Raw genomic sequence first — 25306 nt, 5'->3', positions numbered from 1 at the left:
CCGGCATAACCAGATGGGCCATCTCTCATTATACTGGCACTGATCTCCTCCCACAAGTGAGAACCCACCCGAGCTATTCCTGCAGGAAGCTGTCAAACCCGACAGCAAATCATAGGTGGTGGAGGCATTCCCCACCCCACAGCCACACTTATACAACGGGTAAGCTGTGAGGTGGGGAATGCCTCTGCTGCCTGGGTTTGACAGCTTCCTGGTGGAGTAACTTGGGCAGAGTTGGATGGTGTATGAACTCATCTGAGTTATTCCCTGCAGCACGCTGATGGACCTTTGCTGCAGATGTGAGTGACAATTAGAGGTGCAGCAAAGACATAGAATGACATTTCCCTATTGTTGTTCAATGTGTGAGGGCACAGGGGGCCCCCCGACCTTGGGGCCAATGTGCACCGCACACATTGCACCCATGGAGGATACTCTGGTTCTGACTGGCTGCATTTTAGGAGTAACTCCCTGAACGATGGTAAGAAGTGGAGAGTTAGCCTCCAAAGGTTTCTGAGAAAGGACAGCCAAGGCCGAGACCTGACCCTAGAAGGTAGTGCCGATTTACCTCTATTTGCAAGAAGGAAATAATTTCATGCCAAGTAGAATCAACACAGATTGTTTCCTGGATTCACATCACAAAAAAATGGCTTGCCAGATCCAGTGGTACACCTTACAGAAAGTATCCATAGATGCCTTCAGCATGGTCAGAATCACAGACTCTGAAAATCCCTTGTCTCTAAGTACCCAGGCTTCTATAGCCCTGCCATTAAAGTGACAAATGATCTGATGATTTGGAAGTGGCCACAGAACATCGGTGAGCAGACAATCAAGATCTGCATACCAGCTTTTCGTTGAATCAAGATGCCAGCAGGTCCACAGCTGACGTCCCCCACCAAAGACACAAGTCCTGAAACACATCTTGGTGAAGTGACCATTCTCTGGGATTATTTGAATTGTCACACAAAGACAAGCTATATATAATAATGAATTAATATCACATTTTTATTAAATATAAGCTATAGATTTCAAATAAAAAAATTTGGATGAATCTCCATTGAGTAACTGTTGAATGACATTCATGACTTGAGAGTCAAACATTAGATTTGCACAGAAAAGGCTTTTTTCACATTGTAAGAATACCAATGATTTGCTCCCGGTCATAAACTATTGTTGCTGCATTAATAACAACTGAAAACGAAAGTCAGAAAACACACAAAACCAGTTATTATACAATTTACCAAAAACCATATAATATGAGGTCAAACCTAGACAACACTTTCAAGGTTAGGCAGGCCCTGGCACGACATAGTTGAAGGTAAATCTAAAAGAAATTGGGCAGAAATTGGACAGAAAATTGTAAGAAAATTGTATAGTGTATGGCCAGCCTTAGATTCTGCCCCATTCTGTCAGAGCAGCTCCGTTCATTGCTACAGACTTTACTTTGCTTCCCCTAGTTACTACAACTGGACATTCTTAATCAGGGATTTTTTTTTAGCCAAAACGTGGTGCCTGTTCTGCCATCTCTGACAGCCCTGTCCTCTCTGACCTGTCACTGTACACACAGAAGAGCTGTACTTTTTGGGTGTTTCTGTACTGTGTGGTGGGGGGACTCTGTACTGTGGGGGGCCCTACACTGTGTGTGGGGGTCCTGTACTTTGGGGGTCTGTATTGTGGGGGGACTGTGCAGTGTGTGGGGTGCTATGTACTGTGTGGTGGGGCTCTGTACTATGTATGGAAGACTCTGTACTGTGGGCGAGGGGGGGGCTCTGTACTGTATATGGAGGACTCTGTACTGTGTGTGGATGGGGGGCTCTGTACTGAAAGTGGGGGCTTAGTACTGTGTAGGGCAGATCTGTACTGGGGGGGAGGTGGGGTGGGAGGAGAGCTCTGTATTGTACAGGGAAAGAAGGTGTGGTGAGAACTATGTAATTGGGTGGTTGAGAGGAAGATCATATTTGGTCATACACTGGACCTGTTACCCTATCCTGCACCCTCTATGATACGCACTCCTGAACCCTGCGCAGTACACGTTCCTGAACCTTGCACCTTGTGTGATATGCAGTTCTGAGCCTTTGCCACATCACCACTTGGCAACAGCACACCAAGCCTGGGAGCCAGGGCCCTAAATAGACTCTCACTGACCCAAGATGGCCACCAAAGTCACATGGGGCACCGCCATCCAAAGGGATAGTTGCCCGTCCCCCCCCATCCCCCCCCCCGGTGACTGAGGAAACCATAAAGAAAGTTCTTCTTTACTTCCTCCCCCATCTACATTACTGCTTGTCGAGTGCCACCTGCAGTGGAGGATAAAGACTTCATCTGCCTACAAACATTTACACTCTTCATCATCACCATACCGCACAGGAATACTTCTGCTGTACAAATGGGAACTGGACCTGCACAGGATCCTTCTCTCTTCCTTAGTGGATGTTTCACCCTCCCAGGTAGCTGATTGTGATCTGGCTTGTGCTGGTCCTCCAAGAGTTTGGATTAGAATTTTATCACCCTGTTGTCGGCTGCAACCTGCATTATTATGACGCGGTCTTTGATTGTTTCTGTTTTATTATGAATAATGGTTGGAGATGCTGGATGTAGATTTTAGCTATAGTGCCATGAAAGCAACAAACATTTATTCTGGGAAAATCAACACTATTGAGGAACTTCCCAGAAATGTGTTGCATTTGTACAGTATGTCTCAGAGAAGGGGGGGGGGGGATAGAATGCAAGCATGGGGCAGTGTGGGGGGGTGTGGGGCGGAGTGGGTCGGGAACAAGAACATTTTTGCTCAGGGTACAATCCATATTACAGACAGGCCCTTCCTCAGGGATTATTATGAAGAAACTATTTTCTACTGTATAAACCCCGGAGGTATTTATGTGATTTTGCTTTTTTTTTCATATATTACACCATAGCATGTCTTTCTTTTTGTGATTTTTTTCTCTTCCTTCTTTTTTCTTTTTCTCCTCTATTGATGGTGTTTCTGCCTAGTGGAACAATCATCTGTGTCCTTTGGGCCCCTACATCCGGAACTCTGTTCTTGTGGGGTTGAATCATCACCCCCTATGAAATGTCCCAATTTTGGTCCAGTAAGTGATCCTATGATTGACTATCAATATGGCCTCAATTATATTGGCAGGCTGGGCTAAATAAACTGTAATTGGCTACTACTACCCCTGGCAACAAGGCCACCACTAGCATTATACTGGCACTGATCTCCTCCTACAAGTGAGAACCCACCCGAGCTATTCCTGCAGGAAGCTGTCAAACCCGACAGCAAATCATAGGTGGTGGAGGCATTCCCCACCCCACAGCCACACTTATACAACGGGCAAGCTGTGAGGTGGGGAATGCCTCTGCTGCCTGGGTGTGACAGCTTCCTGGTGGAGTGACTTGGGCAGAGTTGGATGGTGTATGAACTCACCTGAGATATTCCCTGCAGCACGCTGATGGACCTTTGCTGCAGATGTGAGTGACAATTGGAGCTGCAGGAAAGACATAGAATGACATTTCCCTATTGTTGTGCAATGTGTGAGGGCACAGGGGGTTTGGGTATTTGGCAGGTGGGGCTAAATTATATGTAATTGGCTACGGCTACCCCTAGAAACAAGGCCACCACTAGTTTCAATTCTTGATAGGAATCTTCATCAGGGGTGTAATGTTGAGGTGGTTAGATCTGGAACATAAACATATATATCACTACCTGTCAGGCACCGCCTGGCGAGATCTCTAGTGACCCACAGAACGGGATTCCCCAGGACACGGAGTCTTAGTCCCAGTCTGCCTTTTCACCAGAGCCCCTGATGGTGGGGATGGACTTGGTGCGAGACTGAAACCAGGTCGCGGCCCCTGAGTGCACCCAACTGTGGTAGAGGGGTCCCGCTGAGGGTATGTGCCAGGGGTGAGCCTGATGTGAAGAGGCTGACAGGTCCAGGTCCCGAGCGGGATGGATGGATGACAGTCAGGAGTGAGTGTGGTCAGACTAGCCGGGTCGGTAACGGTGGAGGCAGATAGGTACCGAGCAATAGGCGAAGAGTAACCGGGTCACGAGCCCGGGCAAAGGGCAGGCAGAGGAACAGTCAGGGACGAGCCAGGGATCAGAGCAGAAGGTCAACAAGAATCAGGACAGGCAGGGTCGGCAACTAGGAACGTACTTTAGGAAAACAGGAACTAGACCTTGCGGCAATCTGATCACCGCCTGGCTAGTTTAAATAGTGCACCCTGCACCATCATTGGTGCCAGGCGCACGTCCATGTGCGCGAGTGCGCATGCACGGCCGCACTTGCCGCCGCGGGCGCCCAGGTCCTAATGCCTGCACATTGGTGCACCTAGGCAATCTGCGAATGTGCAGACCTGTGCGCCGCGGCGAGACCCACGGTCCCTGACACTACCATAGTATATACAAAATGGTCAGACTGAGGCCATATTGATAATCGTAGCATCACTTACTGGACCAAAATTGTGACATTTCCCAAGGGCTGATAATTCAACCCCACAAGAACAGAGTTCCGGATGTAGGGGCACAAAGGACACAGATGATTGTTGCACTAGGCAGAAACACCATCAATAGAGGAGAAAAAGAAAAAAACAAATCACATAAATACCTCCGGGGTTAATACTGAAGAAACATAATTTCTTCATATAAATTCCCTGAGGAAGGGCCTGTCTTTAATATTGATTGAACCCTGGGCAAACATTTTCTTGGCACTGACCCTGGACTGCCCCAAAGCGTAATTGGCTACTACTGCCAGTGGAAACAAGGCCACCACTAGCATTATACTGGCACTGATCTCCTCCCACAAGTGAGAACCCACCCCAGCTATTCCTGCAGGAAGCTGTCAAATCCGACAGCAAATCATAGGTGGTGGAGGCATTCCCCACCCCACAGCCACACTTATACAACGGGCAAGCTGTGAGGTGGGGAATGCCTCTGCTGCCTGGGTTTGACAGCTTCCTGGTGGAGTAACTTGGGCAGAGTTGGATGGTGTATGGACTCACCTGAGATATTCCCTGCAGCACGCTGATGGACCTTTGCTGCAGCTGTGACAATTAGAGGTGCAGCAAAGACATAGAATGACATTTCCCTATTATTGTTCAATGTGTGAGGGCACAGGGGGCCCCCCTGACCTTGGGGCCAATGTGCACTGCACACTTTGCACCCATGGAGGATACTCTGGTTCTGACTGGCTGCATTTTAGGAGTAACTCCCTGAACGATGGTAAGAAGTGGAGAGTTAGCCTCCAAAGGTTTCTGAGAAAGGACAGCCAAGGCCGAGACCTGACCCTCGATAGAACGTAGTGCCGATTTACCTCTATTTGCAAAAAGGAAATAATTTCATGCCAAGTAGAATCAACACAGATTGTTTCCTGGATTCACATCACAAAAAAATGGCTTTCTAGGTCCAGTGGTACACCTTACAGAAAGTAGCCATAGATGCCTTCAGCGTGGTCAGAATCCCAGACTCTGAAAACCCGTCTCTGAGTACCCAGGCTTCTATAGCCATGCCATTAAAGTGACAACTGATCTGATGATTTGGAAGTGGCCACAGAACATCGGTGAGCAGACAATCAAGATCTGCATACCAGCTTTTCGTTGAATCAGGATGCCAGCAGGTCCACAGCTGACATCCCCCACCAAAGACACAAGTCCTGAAACACATCTTGGTGAAGTGACCATTCTCTGGGATTATTTGAATTGTCACACAAAGACAAGATATATATAATAATGAATTAATATCACATTTTTATTAAATATAAGCTATAGATTTCAAATAAAAAAATTTGGATGAATCTCCGTTGAGTAACTGTTGAATGATATTCATGACTTGAGAGTCAAACATTAGATTTGCACAGAAAAGGCTATTTTCACATTCTAAGAACACCAATGATTTGCTCCCTGTCATAAACTATTGTCGCTGCATCAATCACAGCTGAAAACGAAAGTCAGAAAACACACAAAACCAGTTGTGATGAAACATTCAAGTGCATTTTGTACAAAAACATCTGATTCATTCTACAATTTTCCTGTCCCTAAGGCTGGCCATACATTATACAATTTACCAAAAACCATATAATATGAGGACAAACCTAGACAACCCTTTCAATTGTCTCAGGTTAGGCAGGCCCTGGCACTACATAGTTGAAGGTAAATCTAAAAGAAATTGGACAGAAAATTGTAAGAAAATTGTATAGTGTATGGCCAGCCTTAGATTCTGCCCCATTCTGTCAGAGCAGCTCCATTCATTGCTACAGACTTTACTTTGCTTCCCCTAGTTGCTACAACTGGACATTCTTAATCAGGGATTTTTTTTTTAGCCAAAACGTGGTGCCTGTTCTGCCATCTCTGACAGCCCTGTCCTCTCTGACCTGTCACTGTACACACAGAAGATCTGTACATTTTGGGTGTTCTGTACTGTGTGGTGGGGGGACTCTGTACTGTGGGGGGCCCTACACTGTGTGTGGAGGCTCTGTACTGTGCAGGGGGGGGCTGTGCTGTGTGTGTGGGGATCTTTACTGTGGAGGGGTGTACTGTGTGTGGGGGTCCTGTACATTAGGGGGGTTTGTACTGTGGGGGTCCTGTACTTTGGGGGATCTGTACTGTGGGGGGTCCTGTACTTTGGGGGGTCTGTATTATGGGGGGACTGTACAGTGTGTGGGGGCTGTGCTGTGTGTGTATGGGGGGCCCTTTGCTGTAGAGGGGTGTACTGTGCGTGGGGACCGGCCTTTACTTTGGGGGCTGTGTACTGTGGGTGGACTGTACTGTGTGTGGGGGGCTCTGTACTGTATGTGGGGGCTCAGTACTGTGAGTGGAAGACTCTGTACTGTGGGCGGGGGCTCTGTACTGTATGTGGAGGACTCTGTACTGTGTGTGGATGGGGGGCTCTGTACTGTAAGTGGGGGCTCAGTACAGTGTAGGGGCAGATCTGTACTGGGGGGGAGGTGGGGTGGGAGAAGAGCTCTGATTTGCTCCCGGTCATAAACTATTGTCGCTGCATCAATCACAACTGAAAACGAAAGTCAGAAAACACACAAAACCAGTTGTGATGAAAAATTCAAGTGCATTTTGTACAAAAACTTCTGACTCATTCTACAATTTTCCTGTCCCTAAGGCTGGTCATAAATTATACAATTGACCAAAAAACATATAATATGAGGACAAACCTAGACAACACTTTCAATTGTCTCAGGTTAGGCAGGCCCTGGCACGACATAGTTGAAGGTAAATCTAAAAGAAATTGGGCAGAAATTGGACAGAAAATTGTAAGAAAATTGTATAGTGTATGGCCAGCCTTAGATTCTGCCCCATTCTGTCAGAGCAGCTCCGTTCATTGCTACAGACTTTACTTTGCTTCCCCTAGTTGCTACAACTGGACATTCTTAATCAGGGATTTTTTTTTAGCCAAAACGTGGTGCCTGTTCCTCCATCTCTGACAGCCCTGTCCTCTCTGACCTGTCACTGTACACACAGAAGATCTGTACATTTTGGGTGTTCTGTACTGTGTGATGGGGGGGACTGTGTACTGTGGGGGGCCCTGCACTTTGTGTGGGGGCTCTGTACTGTGCAGGGGGGGGCTGTACTGTGTGTGTGGGGGGATCTTTACTGTGGAGGGGTCTGTACTTTGGGGGGTCTGTGTAAGCCGTGTATTGGGGTGGGCTGCCCAGGATACAGTGAAGTCACAAACGAGGAAAGCAACCCCAACACCAGCTTTTGTCACAACAGAATTTTACTAAGATGTGGCAAATAAACACAACCACAAATGCTGGGAACATACAATAAATTTACATACACCCAGCCCAAAGGCTGAGACCCTTGTGCTGCACAGCACGGCGCCCCCTGATGGATGAAGGTAGAAAGTGAAGTAATTTACCTACTGGGGGGCACAACTAAGCTGCCACACCTTACCTGTTATCACCCTACAGAGCAGGAATCAGTGTATGGGTGTACGGTATGGGCTAGCCTGCGGTGCAGCACAACAGCCTACAATCTTACACAAATCTACAGTATTCCCCCTCCCATAACTGGTCCTGTAGCACATGCCTGAGTATTCCTTCTGAGCAAAACGCCAGTCTGGCTTGAGTTTGTAGGATTTTATCAGTTCTCCAATGTGAAATGTCACTTTAAGTTGTGGAGTCCTTCCAATGATCAGCAATAACACTTGTGGCCTGACACAAACAGAGACCCTAACTAACTATAGGCCTGGTCTCAGTCTTATAGGTGCCAACACTGAAATGAGGTGCGTGCACAATTCTTACAGACCCGGGTCTGTATTGTAGCCGCTGATGACTCTGAACAGAACAAAAGTCTCTCCACTAATCATGCGATGTTATCAGCAATGTATGTTGCTTTGCTCCTCTGTCCTCATCAGCTTCCTGGCAGAAAATCTTCCCCTCTTTGAACAGGATTAGCGCCTTGAACACCATCAGCTTCACTCAATGGGATTTCTGATTAACGAGGGAAGTCGTCACAGCTGGATGGCAACTAATTCTCCGATCACTCAGCCTTCTCCTCTCTCTCTCCAGTATGGCTTCTCTTTTCTCTTCCTGTTCACTCTCCTTGAGAAAACCCCACCCCTTATTGAATATAGAAATAGCTATGCAGTCTGAGGCTGTGTTAGAAACAGTGACATCTTGTGGCTAAACTGCAGAATGTCAGTCAGAACGTTTTTAATTTACTTCCATCAGTGTTCAAACAATGAAAGCTGTTTCCCATCTTACATCTGTACTGTGCGGGGACTGTACTGTGTGTGGGGGCTGTGCTGTGTGTGTATGGGGGGCTCTTTGCTGTAGAGGGGTGTACTGTGCGTGGGGACCGGCCTTTACTTTGGGGGCTCTGTACTGTGGGGGGACTGTACTGTGTGTGGGGGGCTCTGTACTGTAAGTGGGGGCTCAGTACGGTGTGTGTGGGGCTCTGTACTGTGAGTGGAGGGCTCTGTACTGTGTCTGGAAGACTCTGTACTGTGTGTGGATGGGGGGCTCTGTACTGTATGTGGAGGACTCTGTACTGTGTGTGGATGGGGGGCTCTGTACTGTAAGTGGGGGCTCAGTACTGTGTAGGGGCAGATCTGTACTGGGGGGGGAGGTGGGGTGGGGTGGGAGGAGAGCTCTGTATTGTACAGGGAAAGGAGGTGTGGTGAGAACTATGTAATTGGGTGGTTGAGAGGAAGATCATATTTGGTCATACACTGGACCTGTTACCCTATCCTGCACCCTCTATGATATGCACTCCTGAACCCTGTGCAGTACACGTTCCTGAACCTTGCACCTCGTGTGATATGCAGTTCTGAGCCTTTGCCACATCACCACTTGGCAACAGTGCACCAATCCTGGGAGCCAGGGCCCTAAATATACTCTGACTGACCCAAGATGGCCACCAAAGTCACATGGGGCACCGCCATCCAATGGGATAGTTCGCCCCCTGTGACTGAGGAAACCATAAAGAAAGTTCTTTACTTCCTCCCCCATCTACATTACTGCTTGTCGAGTGCCACCTGCAGTGGAGGATAAAGACTTCATCTGCCTACAAACATTTACACTCTTCATCATCACCATACCGCACAGGAATACTTCTGCAGTACAAATGGGAACTGGACCTGCACAGGATCCTTCTCTCTTCCTTAGTGGATGTTTCACCCTCCCAGGTAGCTGATTGGGATCTGGCTTGTGCTGGTCCTCCAAGAGTTTGGATTAGAATTTTATCACCCTGTTGTCGGCTGCAACCTGCATTATTATGACGCGGTCTTTGATTGTTTCTGTTTTATTATGAATAATGGTTGGAGATGCTGGATGTAGATTTTAGCTATAGTGCCATGAAAGCAACAAACATTTATTCTGGGAAAATCAACACTATTGAGGAACTTCCCAGAAATGTGTTGCATTTGTACAGTATGTCTCAGAGAAGGGGGGGGGGGATTGCATGCGAGCATGGGGAGGTGTGGGGCGGAGTGGGGCGGTGTGGGGAGGTGTGGGGCGGAGTGGGGCGGTGTGGGGCGGGGGCCAAGAACATTTTTGCTCAGGGTACAATCAATATTACAGACAGGCCCTTCCTCAGGGGCTTATTATGAAGAAACTATTTTCTACTGTATAAACCCCGGAGGTATTTATGTGATTTGGTTTTTTCATATATTCCACCATAGCATGTATTTCTTTTGTGATTTTTTTTCTCTTCCTTCTTTTTTCTTTTTCTCCTCTATTGATGGTGTGTGTTTCTGCCTAGTGGAACAATCATCTGTGTCCTTTGTGCCCCTACATCCGGAACTCTGTTCTTGTGGGGTTGAATCATCACCCCCTACAAAATGTCACAATTTTGGTCCAGTAAGTGATCCTATGATTGATTATCAATATGGCCTCAGTCATATTGGCAGGCTGGGCTAACTAAACTGTAATTGGCTACTACTACCCCTGGAAACAAGGCCACCACTAGCATTATACTGGCACTGATCTCCTCCTACAAGTGAGAACCCACCCGAGCTATTCCTGCAGGAAGCTGTCAAACCCAGCAGCAAATCATAGGTGGTGGAGGCATGACTATTGCACCAGAGATAGGCTCGTCCACTTCCCCATTACCACCATTACCGTTCCACACCAACCCCCTTCCCCTTAACCAATTATACTAACAAAAGACAGACACCAATTTTGGAGTAAATGGCCAACATGGCCTTTTATTAACAACTCAAGTTACAATACACCAACCATTCCTTATAACAGAAACCCAAAGAATTGTTGTTGGTCTTCGAAGGCACCCCAAACGATCCGAAATGCACCTGCGGACAACCATATACACTAGGCCTCCAGCCGCAACCAACCAGCTCGGAGACAACCATACCGTCCGCAGTGCAGCACCACCACCTTCCAGTTAAACCTTGGTTAACTGGGAATGTCCCTGGGCATCCCATACCACGGATGGGTCCCACACCATTGTTGTTTACCTTCCAAATAAGAACCGCCTCCAAAGACCAACAACCGCCACAGCACGCTGGGTAATCCCTTACCCATGCGTGCCACGTCACAAACGAACAGCCCGCTGTATGCCATCCTGCAGATCCAGGGACCACAAATCCGTCCCAACCGCATTCAAATGCACCCCATCACATCTGAGATACCGCCAAGTATCCACCTCCAACTCCAAGTGCCGGACCACCAACCCCCCATGGTGACTAAAGAAACGCCCCACCTCTCTGTTAACCTTGATCCGAGCCTTGTTGAGCCTCTCCACCGACCGCGCCCAACGCCAAGAGGTTCGGGCGACAATGTCGGACCACACCACCACCATCCCCAGATAAGACCGCCGCAACTGAAGAAAGTCCAGCTTGACATCTCGCACCAACTCCCGCATGGACCTAACCCCCAAATCATTGCCACCAGCATGAAGCACAAGAACATCTGGTGGTCTATCAAGCTGAGCAAAGCGCTGCACCTCGGGCACTACACGACCCCACAACATGCCCGGCACACCTATCCAACGGACACAGGCCTCCGGTCTAGCTAACCCCAGCTGCCTGCCATTGGGCCTCACATCAGCCCGCCTAGCCCCCCAAAACACATAAGAGTGACCCAGGATCCAAACCAGGCACAACGCTCCATCTGAAAGAAAGAAAAGCAAAACAACCAAAACAATAGATCACAGAGACAAGACCCAACACTACCCCCCATCGCCCAGGGACAAACAGACACCGGCCTCCCACTAGTCCCTCAACAGATGCGGACGAACGTACAAGCGAAATCTCTGGGAATCCCACCTACCAATGCGTTTCACCACATCATCCGACAACCCCCACCGGGCAGCCTCCATAGCAGCCCCTATCCGAAATGAATGCGAAGCATACAAAGACGCATCCAAACCTGCAGCTGTCAAACACCGTCGAAAAACGGAAACAAATTGAAAACGCGTCAACGGCAACCCATCAGCATGCCTGAAAAAACACCCCTGCCCCACTGGACGACGGGACAAAAATTCCCGAACCGCCCTTACTGGGCACACCAACGAAGCCGGAAGAGCGAAAAAACGCACCCGAGCACCACGTCCCAATTGGTCCGTCTTAGACCGACGTACCATCACCTCCACCCATTCACCGGAGCACCTGACCTCATCCACCAATAACCCCCCAAGAACCGATTTGGACGGACTAACGAGCTCCCCAATACGCAAAGCCCCAAAAAAGGCCACCGCAAAGGCCGCCCGAAATAAGCACACCTCAAAGTCTGAAGAACACACAGACCACAGATGCACAAACAAAGACCCCAACAACTCAAAGGACACCGGACGACGAGAATCCTTACATCGATGAGCCCTCCGGTAACCCCGAAGAGCCTGCCGAACCCAAAAATCTTTAGTGAAATCCCGACACCCTTGCAACTTAAAGAAGAATGCCAAACCCGCCAGTCGGCGATCCACCACAGCAGCCGACACCCCCCGCTCAAAATTCCGCGCCACAAAGTACAATACCGCCAAAACCACCTCCGGCCCCCAGGGATCAATCCCAACCTGCTGTAGCAGATCCAGCTACTCCCGCCAGACCCTAGAGTATGCAGACCAAGTCGCCTCACTCACCGAACGCTGGATCCAGCCCGCAAGGACTCTAAGGCAATCTCCCACAGCCAGTCGGGACAAGGAACCCCGTGTTGCTCCGCTGCCAGTGCCAACTCTCGGAATTTGTCCCACTGAAAGCGAGACAAAGCGTCAGCCAAGGTGTTATCAACCCCAGGGAGATGCACCGCATGGAGAAAAACGTTCAGATGCAGGCAACGCAACACTAAATGGCGAAGCAAGGCCACCACCGGTCGTGAAGAAGCTGAGACCCGATTGATGACCTGAACCACCCCCAAATTGTCACAGTGAAAACGCACTTTTTGATTTAGAAAATTCTCTCCCCAAACCTCAACCGCCAACACCACCGAAAAAAGTTCCAACAACACCAAGTTGCGAAGAAAACCCGCCTCCCGCCAGGAAGCAGGCCACGAGGCCGCACTCCATCGACCCTGGAAAAAAGCCCCATAACCCGCCGCCGCACGCCGCGTCCGTGAACAATTCCAAATCAAAATTGCTAACCGGGCCAGACATCCAGAGAGCCCGCCCATTAAATGAATCCAAAAAGGTGTGCCACAAATGCAAATCCTCCCGATGATCCCGAGTCTACCAAATAAAATGTAAAGGGGAGGTAATCCCTGCCGTCGCCGCAGCCAACCGGCGGCAGAACACCCGACCCATGGGCAGAATCTGACAAGCGAAGTTAAGTTTGCCCAACAACGACTGCAAGGCCCGCAGCTGAATTTTTCGCTTGCCCAGCACCCCACGGAGTTCCCCTTGTAGAGCCAACAGCTTAACCTCAGGCAAGCGGCACTCCATCGCGCCGGAATCCAAAACAATGCCCAAGAAAGTCATCACTGTAGCCGGGCCCTCAGTCTTATCCACCGCCAGAGGAATCCCGAAACGTTCCGCAACGTGTTGCAAAGTGGCCAGCAAAACTGCACATACTCCGGAATCTGGCGGACCCACGCAAAGAAAATCATCCAAATAGTGGATGACCGAATTCATCCCTGAGACATCCCGCACCACCCACTCCACGAATGAACTGAACTTCTCGAACAAAGCGCAAGATATAGAACACCCCATAGGAAGGCACTTATCAACGCAAAAATAGCCCTGCCAATGACAACCCAAAAAACGAAAACGCCAACTCAATGTCTGATTTCGCCATTAGCGCACCGCGCCCATACCGACGAACCCAGAAAACTGCTGCATCAAAAGACGTGTAAGACACCGAACACGACTCCGAATCAATAGCATCATTCACCGACCCTCCCCTCAGGGAAGGACAGGTGGGGAATTAACCTAAACGCATTCGGCTCCTTCTTGGGCACAACCCCCAAGGGAGAAACAACCAAATCTGAAAACGGAGCTCAAGCAAACGGACCCCCCATGCGTCCTAACCCCACTTCCTTACGCAACTTAGCCGAAACCACCTCCTCATGCCGCAAGGCCGACCGCAAATTCCGAGCTAAGGGAGGAATCAAAGTCAAAGCACACGGGATGCGAAAACCCTCCGAAAAACCCGCCGTCAGCAGCACTGCAGCTACCCGATCAGGATACCTTTTTAAGAAAGGCCCCATCCTTTCCACTCGCACTGGAGTCGTCCCTCTTACCAGCATGCTCTCCGGGAAGGCCTCGACCCCGCCGGAAACAGCGCGACAAGGGATGGGAGCTCCCGCACCCGGAACATTCGTGCCGAAAACCCACCAAATCGACACGTCCCCTCTTGGAACTGCCAGCAGAACCCCTGATGCCTGGAGGCCGATTGTCCCAGGGAGAACGAACCGCCGGCCCCCGCTCTGAAAAAACGAACCAGGGGCCCTCGCCGGTGTCATGAGTCGCATCCAGAGGCCAAAGACCTTATGATCCCAACGCAACGACTCGCGAACCGCCCTCCGCTGCCTAAACTGCTCATCGTACCGAAGCCACGCAGTACCCCCATAAACCCTGTGAGCCTCACCAATGGCATCAAGGTAACAGACCAGTGCCGAGCAATGTTCAGGAGCCTTCTCCCCAATCACACTAGCCAAGATCGCGAACGCCTGCAACCAATTTGCAAAGGCACGCGGGATAAAACGAAAACGCCGCTGCTCCGCTTCCACCCGCCTACTCTCGTCAACCCGGGACCCTTCAAAAAAGGAAAACGCTCCAAAGGCAAGAGTGAGAATATATCAACGTACTCCCCACTCCAAATCTTCTCCCGTACCTCCGACTGTAAGTGCGCACCCAAAGGGCCCTCAAAACACCCGTACACTTCGCCTCTAGCCGAGTCCGCCAAGCCGACAGGCCCGGACACCCTCGAAACCGCACCCAACACCGCGGAGGGGGCCGTAGAACCCCGATCACCTGTCGTGGCCGGAACAACCCCTAGCCCAGACCCCGGAGGAGAAGAGACCCCCGGACGCCGCACGTCCCCGCTGTCCTGTACAAGAACCCCGAAACCTTCCCCACCATCCGGCGGGAGCCACGCAGAAGCAGGCCCAAGCGCCCCACCACCACCCCACTCAAGACGCCGCAACAGGTCCCGCAAACCGGAAATCACATCACCGAGACCTCCACTCATACCCGACGGGGGAACGCCGACAGCGCACGCCGCAGAGGCCGCACTCACCGTAGCGGCCCTACCACCCCCCAGCAGGTCCCGTAACGCAGAAGAAAAAGAGATAGACCCCAGAACAGGTAACTCACCAGGCTGCCAAGGAGATGCCCCTTCAGCCGCATGCTCACGGTCCACCGTTGTAGAGCGGCCAGCCGTCGCCCCCGCATCGGGTTCCGACAGCTCGCCCTCCGACCTCTCGTCCTCCGCACGCTGTTCAGATGGCCTCCCGGTCCCAGGAGCTACGGGTCCTGCTGGTCTGCGCCGCTCACGACTCCGCCTCCCGGCACCAGACATGCTCACCGCCGTCCCTGGGCTCCGACCTGCAGCACTTCCAGCTGCCCTCCGCCCAGCTCCAGTCTTCCGCTGATGCTGCTGTGGAGCCAGAGCACCAGACCGTCCAGGGGGGCCCACCAGCCACAGCAGTAGACAGCCCAGCAGCTGCAGAACTCCCTGCTGCACGCCATCCACGCTGCTGCCTCACCGGAGCCGGAGCCCCAGACTTCTCAGGGGGCCCGCCGGCCGCAGCAGGAGACAGCCCGGCAGCCGCAGCTGTGCGCCTCCCACGCAGGGCTCCCTCCCTGACCGGCACCTTGTCAGTGGAGGAGCCGCAGATTCCTCTTCTGCCTCCATGCTGTGCGGGCGGGGGGAGGGGCTTCCCCCGCGCGAGGCCCCACCCACCGAGCTCCGCCGATGGCGGGGATTCCCCCCGGCTTCCCCACTAGCAGAGGCAAAGGAGTGCCCTGCAAGCGGAGCCGGAGGGGCCCGAGCGGGGCTCCCATGGTGGCGCTGAGCTCTGGGAGGGGCGGGGGGAGGGACTTCCCCCGCGTGAGGCCCCACCCACCGAGCTCTGCCGATGGCGGGGATTCCTCCCGGCTTCCACCGCTAGCAGAGGCAAAGGAGCACCCTGCAAGCGGAGCCGGAGGGGCCCGAGCGGGGCTCCCAGGGTGGCGCTGAGCTCTGGGAGGGGGGGGGGAGAGCCCGGGCTAAAGTGCTCCGGAGGCCTAGACCTCCGAGCACGTGGGCGCTCCCGCCCCCCTGCTGCAGGTGATGAGCCCGGATCCTGCAAGAGATCCGAGACACGGCTCTGCAGCCAGTCCATCCCCTTGTCCTCCGCTGCCTCCCGCAGCTGAGCCAAAAGGCCGTCCGTGGCAGGGCTAAAGGTAGCCTGAAGCAAGGTGTGCGAAACGGACACCAAGCTCACACTCTTGCCGTCCAGCTAACTGACGCCCCCTCACAGAACCTCCCACCCTAAGGTGCAGCAAAACCCCACCTACACCAACCTCTACCAATCAGCTACCCCCCACTAACAATAACAAATCCCCCTGGAGCTACCTTAACCCTTTCTGCTCTTCCTTCCCCCACTCTGGGCCTAGTCATGTATGCCCTGCGCTATTTCTTCTTTATTTCGCTACGGGCATTTCTTTCTATGTCTTTGCTGCACCTCTAATTGTCACTCACAGCTGCAGCAAAGGTCCATCAGCGTGCTGCAGGGAATGACTCAGGTGAGTTCATACACCATCCAACTCTGCCCAAGTTACTCCACCAGGAAGCTGTCAAACCCAGGCAGCAGAGGCATTCCCCACCTCACAGCTTGCCCGTTGTATAAGTGTGGCTGTGGGGTGGGGAATGCCTCCACCACCTATGATTGGCTGTCGGATTTGACAGCTTCCTGCAGGAATAGCTGGGGTGGGTTCTCACTTGTGGGAGGAGATCAGTGCCAGTATAATGCTAGTGGTGGTCTTGTTTCCAGGGGCAGTAGTAGCCAATTACAGTTTATTTAGCCCCGCCTGCCAATATAACTGAGACCATATTGATAATCAATCATAGGATCACTTACTGGACCAAAATTGGGACATTTTGTAGGGGGTGATGATTCAACCCCACAAGAACAGAGTTCCGGATGTAGGGGCACAAAGGACACAGATGATTGTTCCACTAGGCAGAAACACCATCAATAGAGGAGAAAAAGAAAAAAGAAGGAAGAGAAAAAAAATCACAAAAAGAAAGACATGCTATGGTGGAATATATGAAATAAAGCAAAATCACATAAATACCTCCGGGGTTTATACAGTAGAAAATAGTTTCTTCATAATAAGTCCCTGAGGAAGGGCCTGTCTGTAATATGGATTGTACCCTGAGCAAAAATGTTCTTGGCCCCGCCCCACACCGCCCCACACCACCCCATACTTGCATTCTATCCCCCCCCCCTTCTCTGAGACATACTGTACAAATGCACCACAATTCTGGGAAGTTCCTCAATAGTGTTGATTTTCCCAGAATAAATGTTTGTTGCTTTCATGGCACTATAGCTAAAATCTACATCCAGCATCTCCAACCATTATTCATAATAAAACAGAAACAATCAAAGACCGCCTCATAATAATGCAGGTTGCAGCCGACAACAGGGTGATAAAATTCTAATCCAAACTCTTGGAGGAGCAGCACAAGCCAGATCACAATCAGCTACCTGGGAGGGTGAAACATCCACTAAGGAGGAGAGAAGGATCCTGTGCAGGTCCAGTTCCCATTTGTACTGCAGAAGTATTCCTGTGCGGTATGGTGATGATGAAGAGTGTAAATGTTTGTAGGCAGATGAAGTCTTTATCCTCCACTGCAGGTGGCACTCGACAAGCAGTAATGTAGATGGGGGAGGAAGTAAAGAAGAACTTTCTTTATGGTTTCCTCAGTCACGGGGGGCGAACTATCCCATTGGATGGTGGTGCCCCATGTGACTTTGGTGGCCATCTTGGGTCAGCCAGAGTCTATTTAGGGCCCTGGCTCCCAGGATTGGTGTGCTGTTGCCAAGTGGTGATGTGGCAAAGGCTCAGAACTGCATATCACACAAGGTGCAAGGTTCAGGAACGTGTACTGCGCAGGGTTCAGGAGTGCGTATCATAGAGGGTGCAGGATAGGGTAACAGGTCCAGTGTATGACCAAATATGATCTTCCTCTCAACCACCCAATTACATAGTTCTCACCACACCTTCTTTCCCTGTACAATACAGAGCTCTCCTCCCACCCCACCTCCCCCCCAGTACAGATCTGCCCCTACACGGTACTGAGGACCCACTTACAGTACAGAGCCCCCCATCCACACACAGTACAGAGTCCTCCACATACAATACAGAGCCCCCCCACCACAGTACAGAGTCTTCCAGACACAGTATAGAGCCCTCCACTCGCAGTACAGAGCCCCCCACACACAGCACAACCCCCCCCCGCACAGAACAAAGCCCCCACACACTGCACAGTCCCCCCACAATACAGACCCCCCAAAGAACAGGACCCCCACACAGTACACCCCTCCACAGTAAAGATCCCCACACACACATACAGCACAGCCCCCACCCCTTCACAGTACAGAGTCCCCACACACAGTGTAGGGCCCCCCACAGTACAGAGTCCCCCCACCACACAGTACAGAAACACCCAAAAAGTACAGATCTTCTGTGTGTACAGTGACAGGTCAGAGAGGACAGGGCTGTCAGAGATGGCAGAACAGGCACCATGTTTTGGCTAAAAAAAAAATCCCTGATTAAGAATGTCCAGTTGTAGCAACTAGGGGAAGCAAAGTAAAGTCTGTAGCAATGAACGGAGCTGCTCTGACAGAATGGGGCAGAATCTAAGGCTGGCCATACACTATACAATTTTCTTACAATTTTCTGTCCAATTTCTGCCCAATTTCTTTTAGATTTACCTTTAACTATGTCGTGCCAGGGCCTGCCTAACCTTGAAAGTGTTGTCTAGGTTTGACCTCATATTATATGTTTTTTGGTAAATTGTATAATAACTGTTTTTTTGTGTTTTCTGACTTTCGTTTTCAGTTGTGATTGATGCGGCAACAATAGTTTATGACCGGGAGCAAATCATTGGTATTCTTACAATGTGAAAATAGCCTTTTCTGTAAATCTAATGTTTGACTCTCAAGTCATGAATGTCATTCAACAGTTACTCAACAGAGATTCATCCAAATTTTTTTATTTGAAATCTATAGCTTATATTTAATAAAAATGTGATATTAATTCATTATTATATATAGCTTGTCTTTGTGTGACAATTCAAATAATCCCAGAGAATGGTCACTTCACCAAGATGTGTTTCAGGACTTGTGTCTTTGGTGGGGACGTCAGCTGTGGACCTACTGGCATCTAGATTCAACAAAAAGCTGGTATGCAGATCTTGATTGTCTGCTCACCGATGTTCTGTGGCCACTTCCAAATCATCAGATCGGTTGTCACTTTAATGGCATGGCTATAGAAGCCTGGGTACTCAGAGACAGGGGTTTTCAGAGACTGTGATTCTGACCATGCTGAAGGCATCTATGGCTACTTCCTATAAAGTGTACCACTGGACCTGAAATGCTGTTTTTTTGTGATGTGAATCCAGGAAACAATCTGTGTTGATTCTACTTGTCATGAAATTATTTCCTTCTTGCAAATAGAGGTAAATCGGCACTACGTTCTATCGAGGGTCAGGTCTCGGCCTTGGCTGTCCTTTCTCAGAAACCTTTGGAGCCTAACTCTCCACTTCTTACCATCGTTCAGGGAGTTACTCCTAAAATGCAGCCAGTCAGAACTAGTGTATCCTCCATGGGTGCAATGTGTGCAGTGCACATGGGCCCCAAGATCGGGGGGCCCCCTGTGCCCTCACACATTGAACAACAATAGGGAAATGTCATTCTATGTCTTTGCTTCAGCTCCAATTGTCACTCACAGCTGCAGCAAAGGTCCATCAGGGTGCTGCAGGGAATATCTCAGGTGAGTTCATACACCATCCAACTCTGCCCAAGTCACTCCACCAGGAAGCTGTTAAACCCAGGCAGCAGAGGCATTCCCCACCTCACAGCTTGCCCGTTGTATAAGTGTGGCTGTGGGGTGGGGAATGCCTCCACCACCTATGATTTGCTGTCGGGTTTGACAGCTTCCTGCAGGAATAGCTCGGGTGGGTTCTCACTTGTGGGAGGAGATCAGTGCCAGTATAATGCTAGTGGTGGCCTTGTTTCCAGGGGTAGTAGTAGCCAATTACAGTTTATTTAGCACGGCCTGCCAAATCCAGGGCTGTGGAAAGAAGCAGGGAAAGCAAAAGGAGAGACGGCCCATCTGGTTATGCCGGGTGCCACATCCCAGAATTGAATGAATAAAAACCAGAGCAAAATGATGAGGGACTTTAACGGCATCAGAAAAATGTTAATTCTTGTTTAAAACTCAAAAATTTTATTACCAAATAGTTAAAACACTGTAAATATAATTACATCAGAAGAAGACCTTGGTCCAAAGAAAAGACATAAAACCACCACAGAGCATATGAAATTAATAATACATACAGTATGACAGCCCCAACATGTTTCAATCCTTGATATGAATCTTCATCAGGGGGTAATGTTGAAGTGGTTATATCTAGAACATAAACATATACAGTGAAGGAAATAAGTATTTGACCCCCTGCTGATTTTGAATGTTTGCCCACTCTCAAAGAAATGATCGGTCTACAAATCGAATGGTAGGTGTTTTGTAACACTGAGAAACAGAATAGCAACACAAAATTCAAAATAAATGGATGTCTAACAAATTATGCACTGATTTACATATTCATGAGGGAAATAAGTATTTGATCCCCTATCATTCAGCAGGATTTCTGGCTATCGGGTGTCTTTCATACAGGCAAGAAGCTGAGATTAGAAGCAGTCTCTTAAAGGGAGTGATGCTAATCTCATTGTGTTACCTGTATAAAAGACACCTGTCCACAGGAGCAATCAAACAATCAGATTCCAAACTCTCCACCATGGCAAAGACCAAAGAGCTGTCCAAGGATGTCAGGGACAAGATTGTAGACTTACACAAGGCGGTAACATTAGTTGGTGCAATCATTGGCAAATGGAAGAAACACAGAACAACTGTCAGTCTCCCTAGGACCGGTGCACCGTGCAAGATCTCCCCTCGTGGAGTGTCAATGATCATGAGAACAGTGAGGAATCATCCCAGAACTACACGTGAGGATCTTGTCAATGATCTCCAGGCAGCTGGGACCGCAGTCACCAAGAGAACAATTGGTACCACACTACGCCGACGAGGACTGAAATCCCGCAGTGCCCGCAAGGTCCCTCTGCTCAAGAGAGCCCATGTCCAGGCCCGTCTGAAGTCTGCCACTGAACATCTGAATGATGCAGAGCAGGACTGGTTGAAAGTGTTGTGGTCAGATGAGACCAAAATGGAGCTCTTTGGCATCAACTCAACTCGTCGTGTTTGGAAGAGGAGGAATGCTGTCTATGACCCCAAGAACACCATCCCAACTGTCAAACATGGTGGTGGAAACATTCTACTTTGGGGGTGTTTTTCTGCTAAGGGGACAGGACAACTGCACCGCATCAAAGGGACGATGGGCGGGGCAATGTACCGGCAAATCTTGGGTGAGAACCTTTTTCCCTCAGCTAGGGCAGTGATTATGGGTCGTGGATGGGTGTTCCAGCATGACAATGACCCAAAACACACGGCCAAGGTAACAAAGGAGTGGCTCGAGAAGATGTACATTAAGGTCCTGGAGTGGCCCAGTCAGTCTCCAGACCTTAATCTGATTGAAAACCTGTGGAGGGAGCAGAAAGTTCGAGTTGCCAAACGTCAGTCACCAAACTTTAATGACTTAGAGAGGATCTGCCAAGAGGAGTGGGCCAAAATGCCTCCTGAGATGTGGGCAAACCTGGGGGCTAACTACAGGTAACGTCTGACCTCTGTGATTGCCAACAAGAGATTTGCCACCAAGTACTAAGTCATGTTTTGTGAAGGGGATCAAACACTTATTTTGCTCATGAACATGTAAATCATTCATCATTTGTTAGACGCATTTCTGCTGAATTTTGTGTTGCTATTCTGTCTCTCAGTGTTACAATACACCAAACATTCGATTTTTAGCCTGATCATTCCTTAGTGAGGGGCGAACATTCAACATCAGCAGTGGAGCAAATAGTTATTTCCTTCACTGTATATCACTACCATAGTATATACACAATTGTCAGACTGAGGCCATATTGATAGTCAATCATGGGATCACTTACTGGACCAGAATTGTGACACTTCGTAGGGGGTGATGATTCAACCCCACAAGAACAGAGTTCCGGATGTAGGGGCACAAAGGACACAGATGATTGTTCCACTAGGCAGAAACACCATCAATAGAGGAGAAAAAGAAAAAAGAAGGAAGAGGAAACAAAATCACAAAAGAAAGACATGCTATGGTGGAATATATGAAAAAACAAAATCACATAAATACAATACCTCCGGGGTTTATACTGTAGGAAAATAGTTTCTTCATAATAAGCCCCTGAGGCAGGGCCTGTCTTTAAAATTGATTGTACCCTGGGCAAAAATTTTCTTGGCCCCCGCCCCATGCAATCCTCCCCTCCCCCACACCTGCTCTGAGACATACAATAAATAGAATCTAGACTCAAAACCAGTTTACTGTATCAGATTAGGCAGTGATTGTAAGGGGTTACGGTACATCATTACTGCTCACTGACTGGTTGCTAAAGGTTTGCCCGCCGATTAATTGCTAGAGGTTACAACACATCCTCTCTGCTTGTTTATTGGTTGCTAGACGTTACTGCATATCATTACCACTCACCCATTGGTTGCCGGGGGGGGTGATTAGTGGCAGTGGTGGGGGGATGGGATTATTGGCAATGCTGGGGGGAGATAGGATGTGTGGCAATGCTGGAGGGGGTTCAATGGCAATGCTGGGGAAGTGGGGGGGTGTTGTCAGTGGCAGTGGTGGGAAGGATGGGATTAGTGGCAGTGCAGATGGGTTGTGTAGCAGCGCTGAGGAGGGATTAATGGCAATGCTGGAGAAGGGGAAGAGGGTGTAATTAGTGGCAGTGCTGATGGGTTGATGGGATCAGTGGTAGCAGTGGTGAGGATGGGATGGCAGTGCTGGGGGTGGAATGAGTGGCAGTGCTGGGGAGGATGAGTGGCAGTGCTTGGGGGGATGGGACAAGTAACAATCACTTTCTGTCAGCTGTCAGTCAGCGTCTTCCCCCTGCCTACATGCAAGAGGTGGGGGGGAAAGAGAGAGAGTGATGGGCTGTGAGAAGGAAGATGAGGGGGTGGGGGAGAGAAAAAGAGGAGGTGAGAGGGGAAATGAGGGGAGGTGAAAGGGAGAATGGGTCAAGGGGGGATAGGGGGGTGAGAAAGAGACGGGGGTGTGAGAGAGAAGGGGGGTGAGAGAAAGGGGGTAAGAGAAAGAGGGAATGTGAGAGAGAGGGGGTGACAGAGAGAGGGGAGTGAGAGGAGCGATGATAGAGAGTGGGGTGAGAGGGGTGTGAGAGAGAAGGGGGTAGAAGAGGGGGGGGCATGTAGAGAGGGAGATGAGAGAGAAAGGGGGGTGAAAGAGAGGGAGGGGGGTGAGAGAGAGGGGAGTGGGAGACAGAGGAGGATGAGAGAGAGGGGTGAAAAAGAGAGAGGGGGTAGAGAGAAAGGGGTGGGAGATGGAGATGAGAGAGAGGGGGAGTGAAAGAGAGGGGATGAGACAAAGGGGGGTGAGAGAGAGAAGGGGGTGAGAGAGGGGATGGGGGAGACGAGAGAGAGGGGGAAGAAAGAAAGGGGGGTTGAGAAAGAGAGGAGGTGAGGGGGGCCAGAGAGAGAGGGGGTGAAAAGGAGAGGGGGATGAGAGACAAGTAGTGAGAGAGGGTGAGAGAAAGGGGGGTGAGAGAAAGGGGGGTAAGAGAGAGGGGGTAAAGAAGAGAGAAACGGGTGGGGAGAGATAAGGGGTGTGAGACAAATCGGGTGAGAGAGGAGGGGTGAGAGAAAGAGGGGGGTGGGAGAGAGAGAGAGTGGAGTGAGGGGGATGGGAGAGAGGGAGGTGAGAGAGATGGTGGTGAGAGGGGGGTGAAAGTCAGGGCCGCCATCAGGGGGGGATAGCTGATACAAATTTTGGGGGTCCAAGCATGCTGAGGGGCCTGGCTGCCCACAGGGACAGGAGAAGGAGGAGGGTGCAGGGAAGCTGTGTAATGCACTACAGAGGAAGGACCAGTTCACACTCCATGCATTTCAGTTGCTTTGTTTGCATCCAAAATGAGCAGAAAATAGGTTATATGGTTGTCAATGTCATAGTTCACATCAGCGCTTGCAGTTCCAGTGCGTTCCGGTTGCAATAAAAAAGTAGAACAGATGGCATTTTTCCTGCACAGAACTGTACTGGAACATGGTAAAATGCAATAAAAATGCACCGGAACACACTGGAACGCACCAAAACACATCGAAAATGCACTGGAACGTACATGTCCCTATTAAAATTAAAGAAAAAGAGAGGGGAAAAAATTACCTGGATTACATAAAAAATGCATCAGAAATGCATAAAAAATGCACTGGAACGCATCAAAAACGCACATGCAGAAACGCATCTGGACTGTTTCTATAGTGTGAACCGGCCCAAAAAGTTGGTAGCTGCTGCAGCTCTCTGTCACTGAGTGAGTGTGTGTACAGGTGTGTGTGGGCGGGGGTTTGCTGAGTGTATACGGGTGTGTGTGTGTACAGGTGTGTACATGGAGGCTGAGCGTGTACAGGTGTGTGTGTGTGTGTGTGTACAGGTGTGTGTGTGTCTGTACAGGTGTGTACATAGGGGGTGAGTGTGTACAGGTGTGTGTGTGTACAGGTGTGTGTGTGTACAGGTGTGTGTGTGTGTGTGTGTGTGTGTGTATGTGTGTGTACAGGTGTGTGTGTGTGTGTTTACAGGTGTGTACATAGGGTGTGAGTTTGTACAGGTATGTGTATGGGGGAGTTGCTGAGTGCATAAAGGTGTTTGTGTGTGGGGGGGCTGAGTGTGTACAGGTGTGAGGGGGGCTGAGTGTGTACAGGTGTGAGGGAGCTGAGTGTGTACAGGTGTGAGGGGCAGCTAAGTGTGTACAGGTGTGAGGGGGGCTGAGTGTGTACAGGTGTGAGGGGCAGCTAAGTGTTTACAGGTGTGAGGGGGGGGTCTGAGTGCATAGAGGTGTGAGGGGGAGGCTGTGTGTATACAGGTGTGAGGGGGAGGTTGAGAGTACACAGGTGTGTGTGTACAGGGGGGTGTGTACAGGGGGGCTGAGTGTGTACAGGTGTGAAAGTGGCTGAAGGTGTACAGGTGTAGGGGGGCCTGAGTGCATACCAGTGTAGGGATGATACATGTATATAGATGTGGGAGAGAAATGGGTATACAGAATTGGGC

At 50.0% G+C, this 25306-nt stretch overlaps 2 protein-coding genes across 2 annotated transcripts in view; both read right to left on the bottom strand.

Moving 5' to 3' along the window:
• Positions 1-25306, bottom strand: part of LOC149457149 (lymphocyte antigen 6E-like) — an 89968-nt gene that overhangs the window by 42319 nt on the left and 22343 nt on the right. The gene's annotated exons all lie outside the window — the stretch shown is intronic.
• LOC149457150 (uncharacterized) lies at positions 1282-15412 on the bottom strand. The gene is made up of 6 exons (XM_089683995.1): positions 15208-15412; positions 13934-13987; positions 11733-11831; positions 11082-11573; positions 3419-3479; positions 1282-1318 (listed from the first exon to the last, which is right to left on the bottom strand). Exons 1-6 carry the CDS (start codon positions 15410-15412, stop codon positions 1282-1284), a joined length of 948 nt encoding a protein of 315 aa, XP_089540121.1.

This window comes from Staurois parvus, unplaced genomic scaffold (assembly GCF_062004578.1).
Source record: "Staurois parvus isolate SC_StPar_1 unplaced genomic scaffold, SC_StPar_1.0 ptg000333l, whole genome shotgun sequence".
In the NCBI taxonomy this organism is placed as follows: domain Eukaryota; kingdom Metazoa; phylum Chordata; class Amphibia; order Anura; family Ranidae; genus Staurois; species Staurois parvus.
The sequence above is the reverse complement of the archived record's forward strand: the minus strand, read 5'-3'. Positions and strand labels throughout refer to the sequence as shown.

What these genes read in the sequence shown, in the direction of transcription:
- LOC149457150 (XM_089683995.1), bottom strand. Translation starts at nt 15,412, where the DNA reads ATGTCTGGTGCCGGGAGGCGGAGTCGTGAGCGGCGCAGACCAGCAGGA. An exon ending in GGCATCTCCTTGGCAGCCTG is followed by an intron (nt 13,988 to 15,207) that starts GTGAGTTACCTG and finishes TTCCTCCCTTAG; the next exon opens with CTCGGAATTTGCGGTCGGCC. An exon ending in TGCTGCAGGGAATATCTCAG is followed by an intron (nt 1,319 to 3,418) that starts GTGAGTTCATAC and finishes AATTTCTTTTAG; the next exon opens with ATTTACCTTCAACTATGTCG.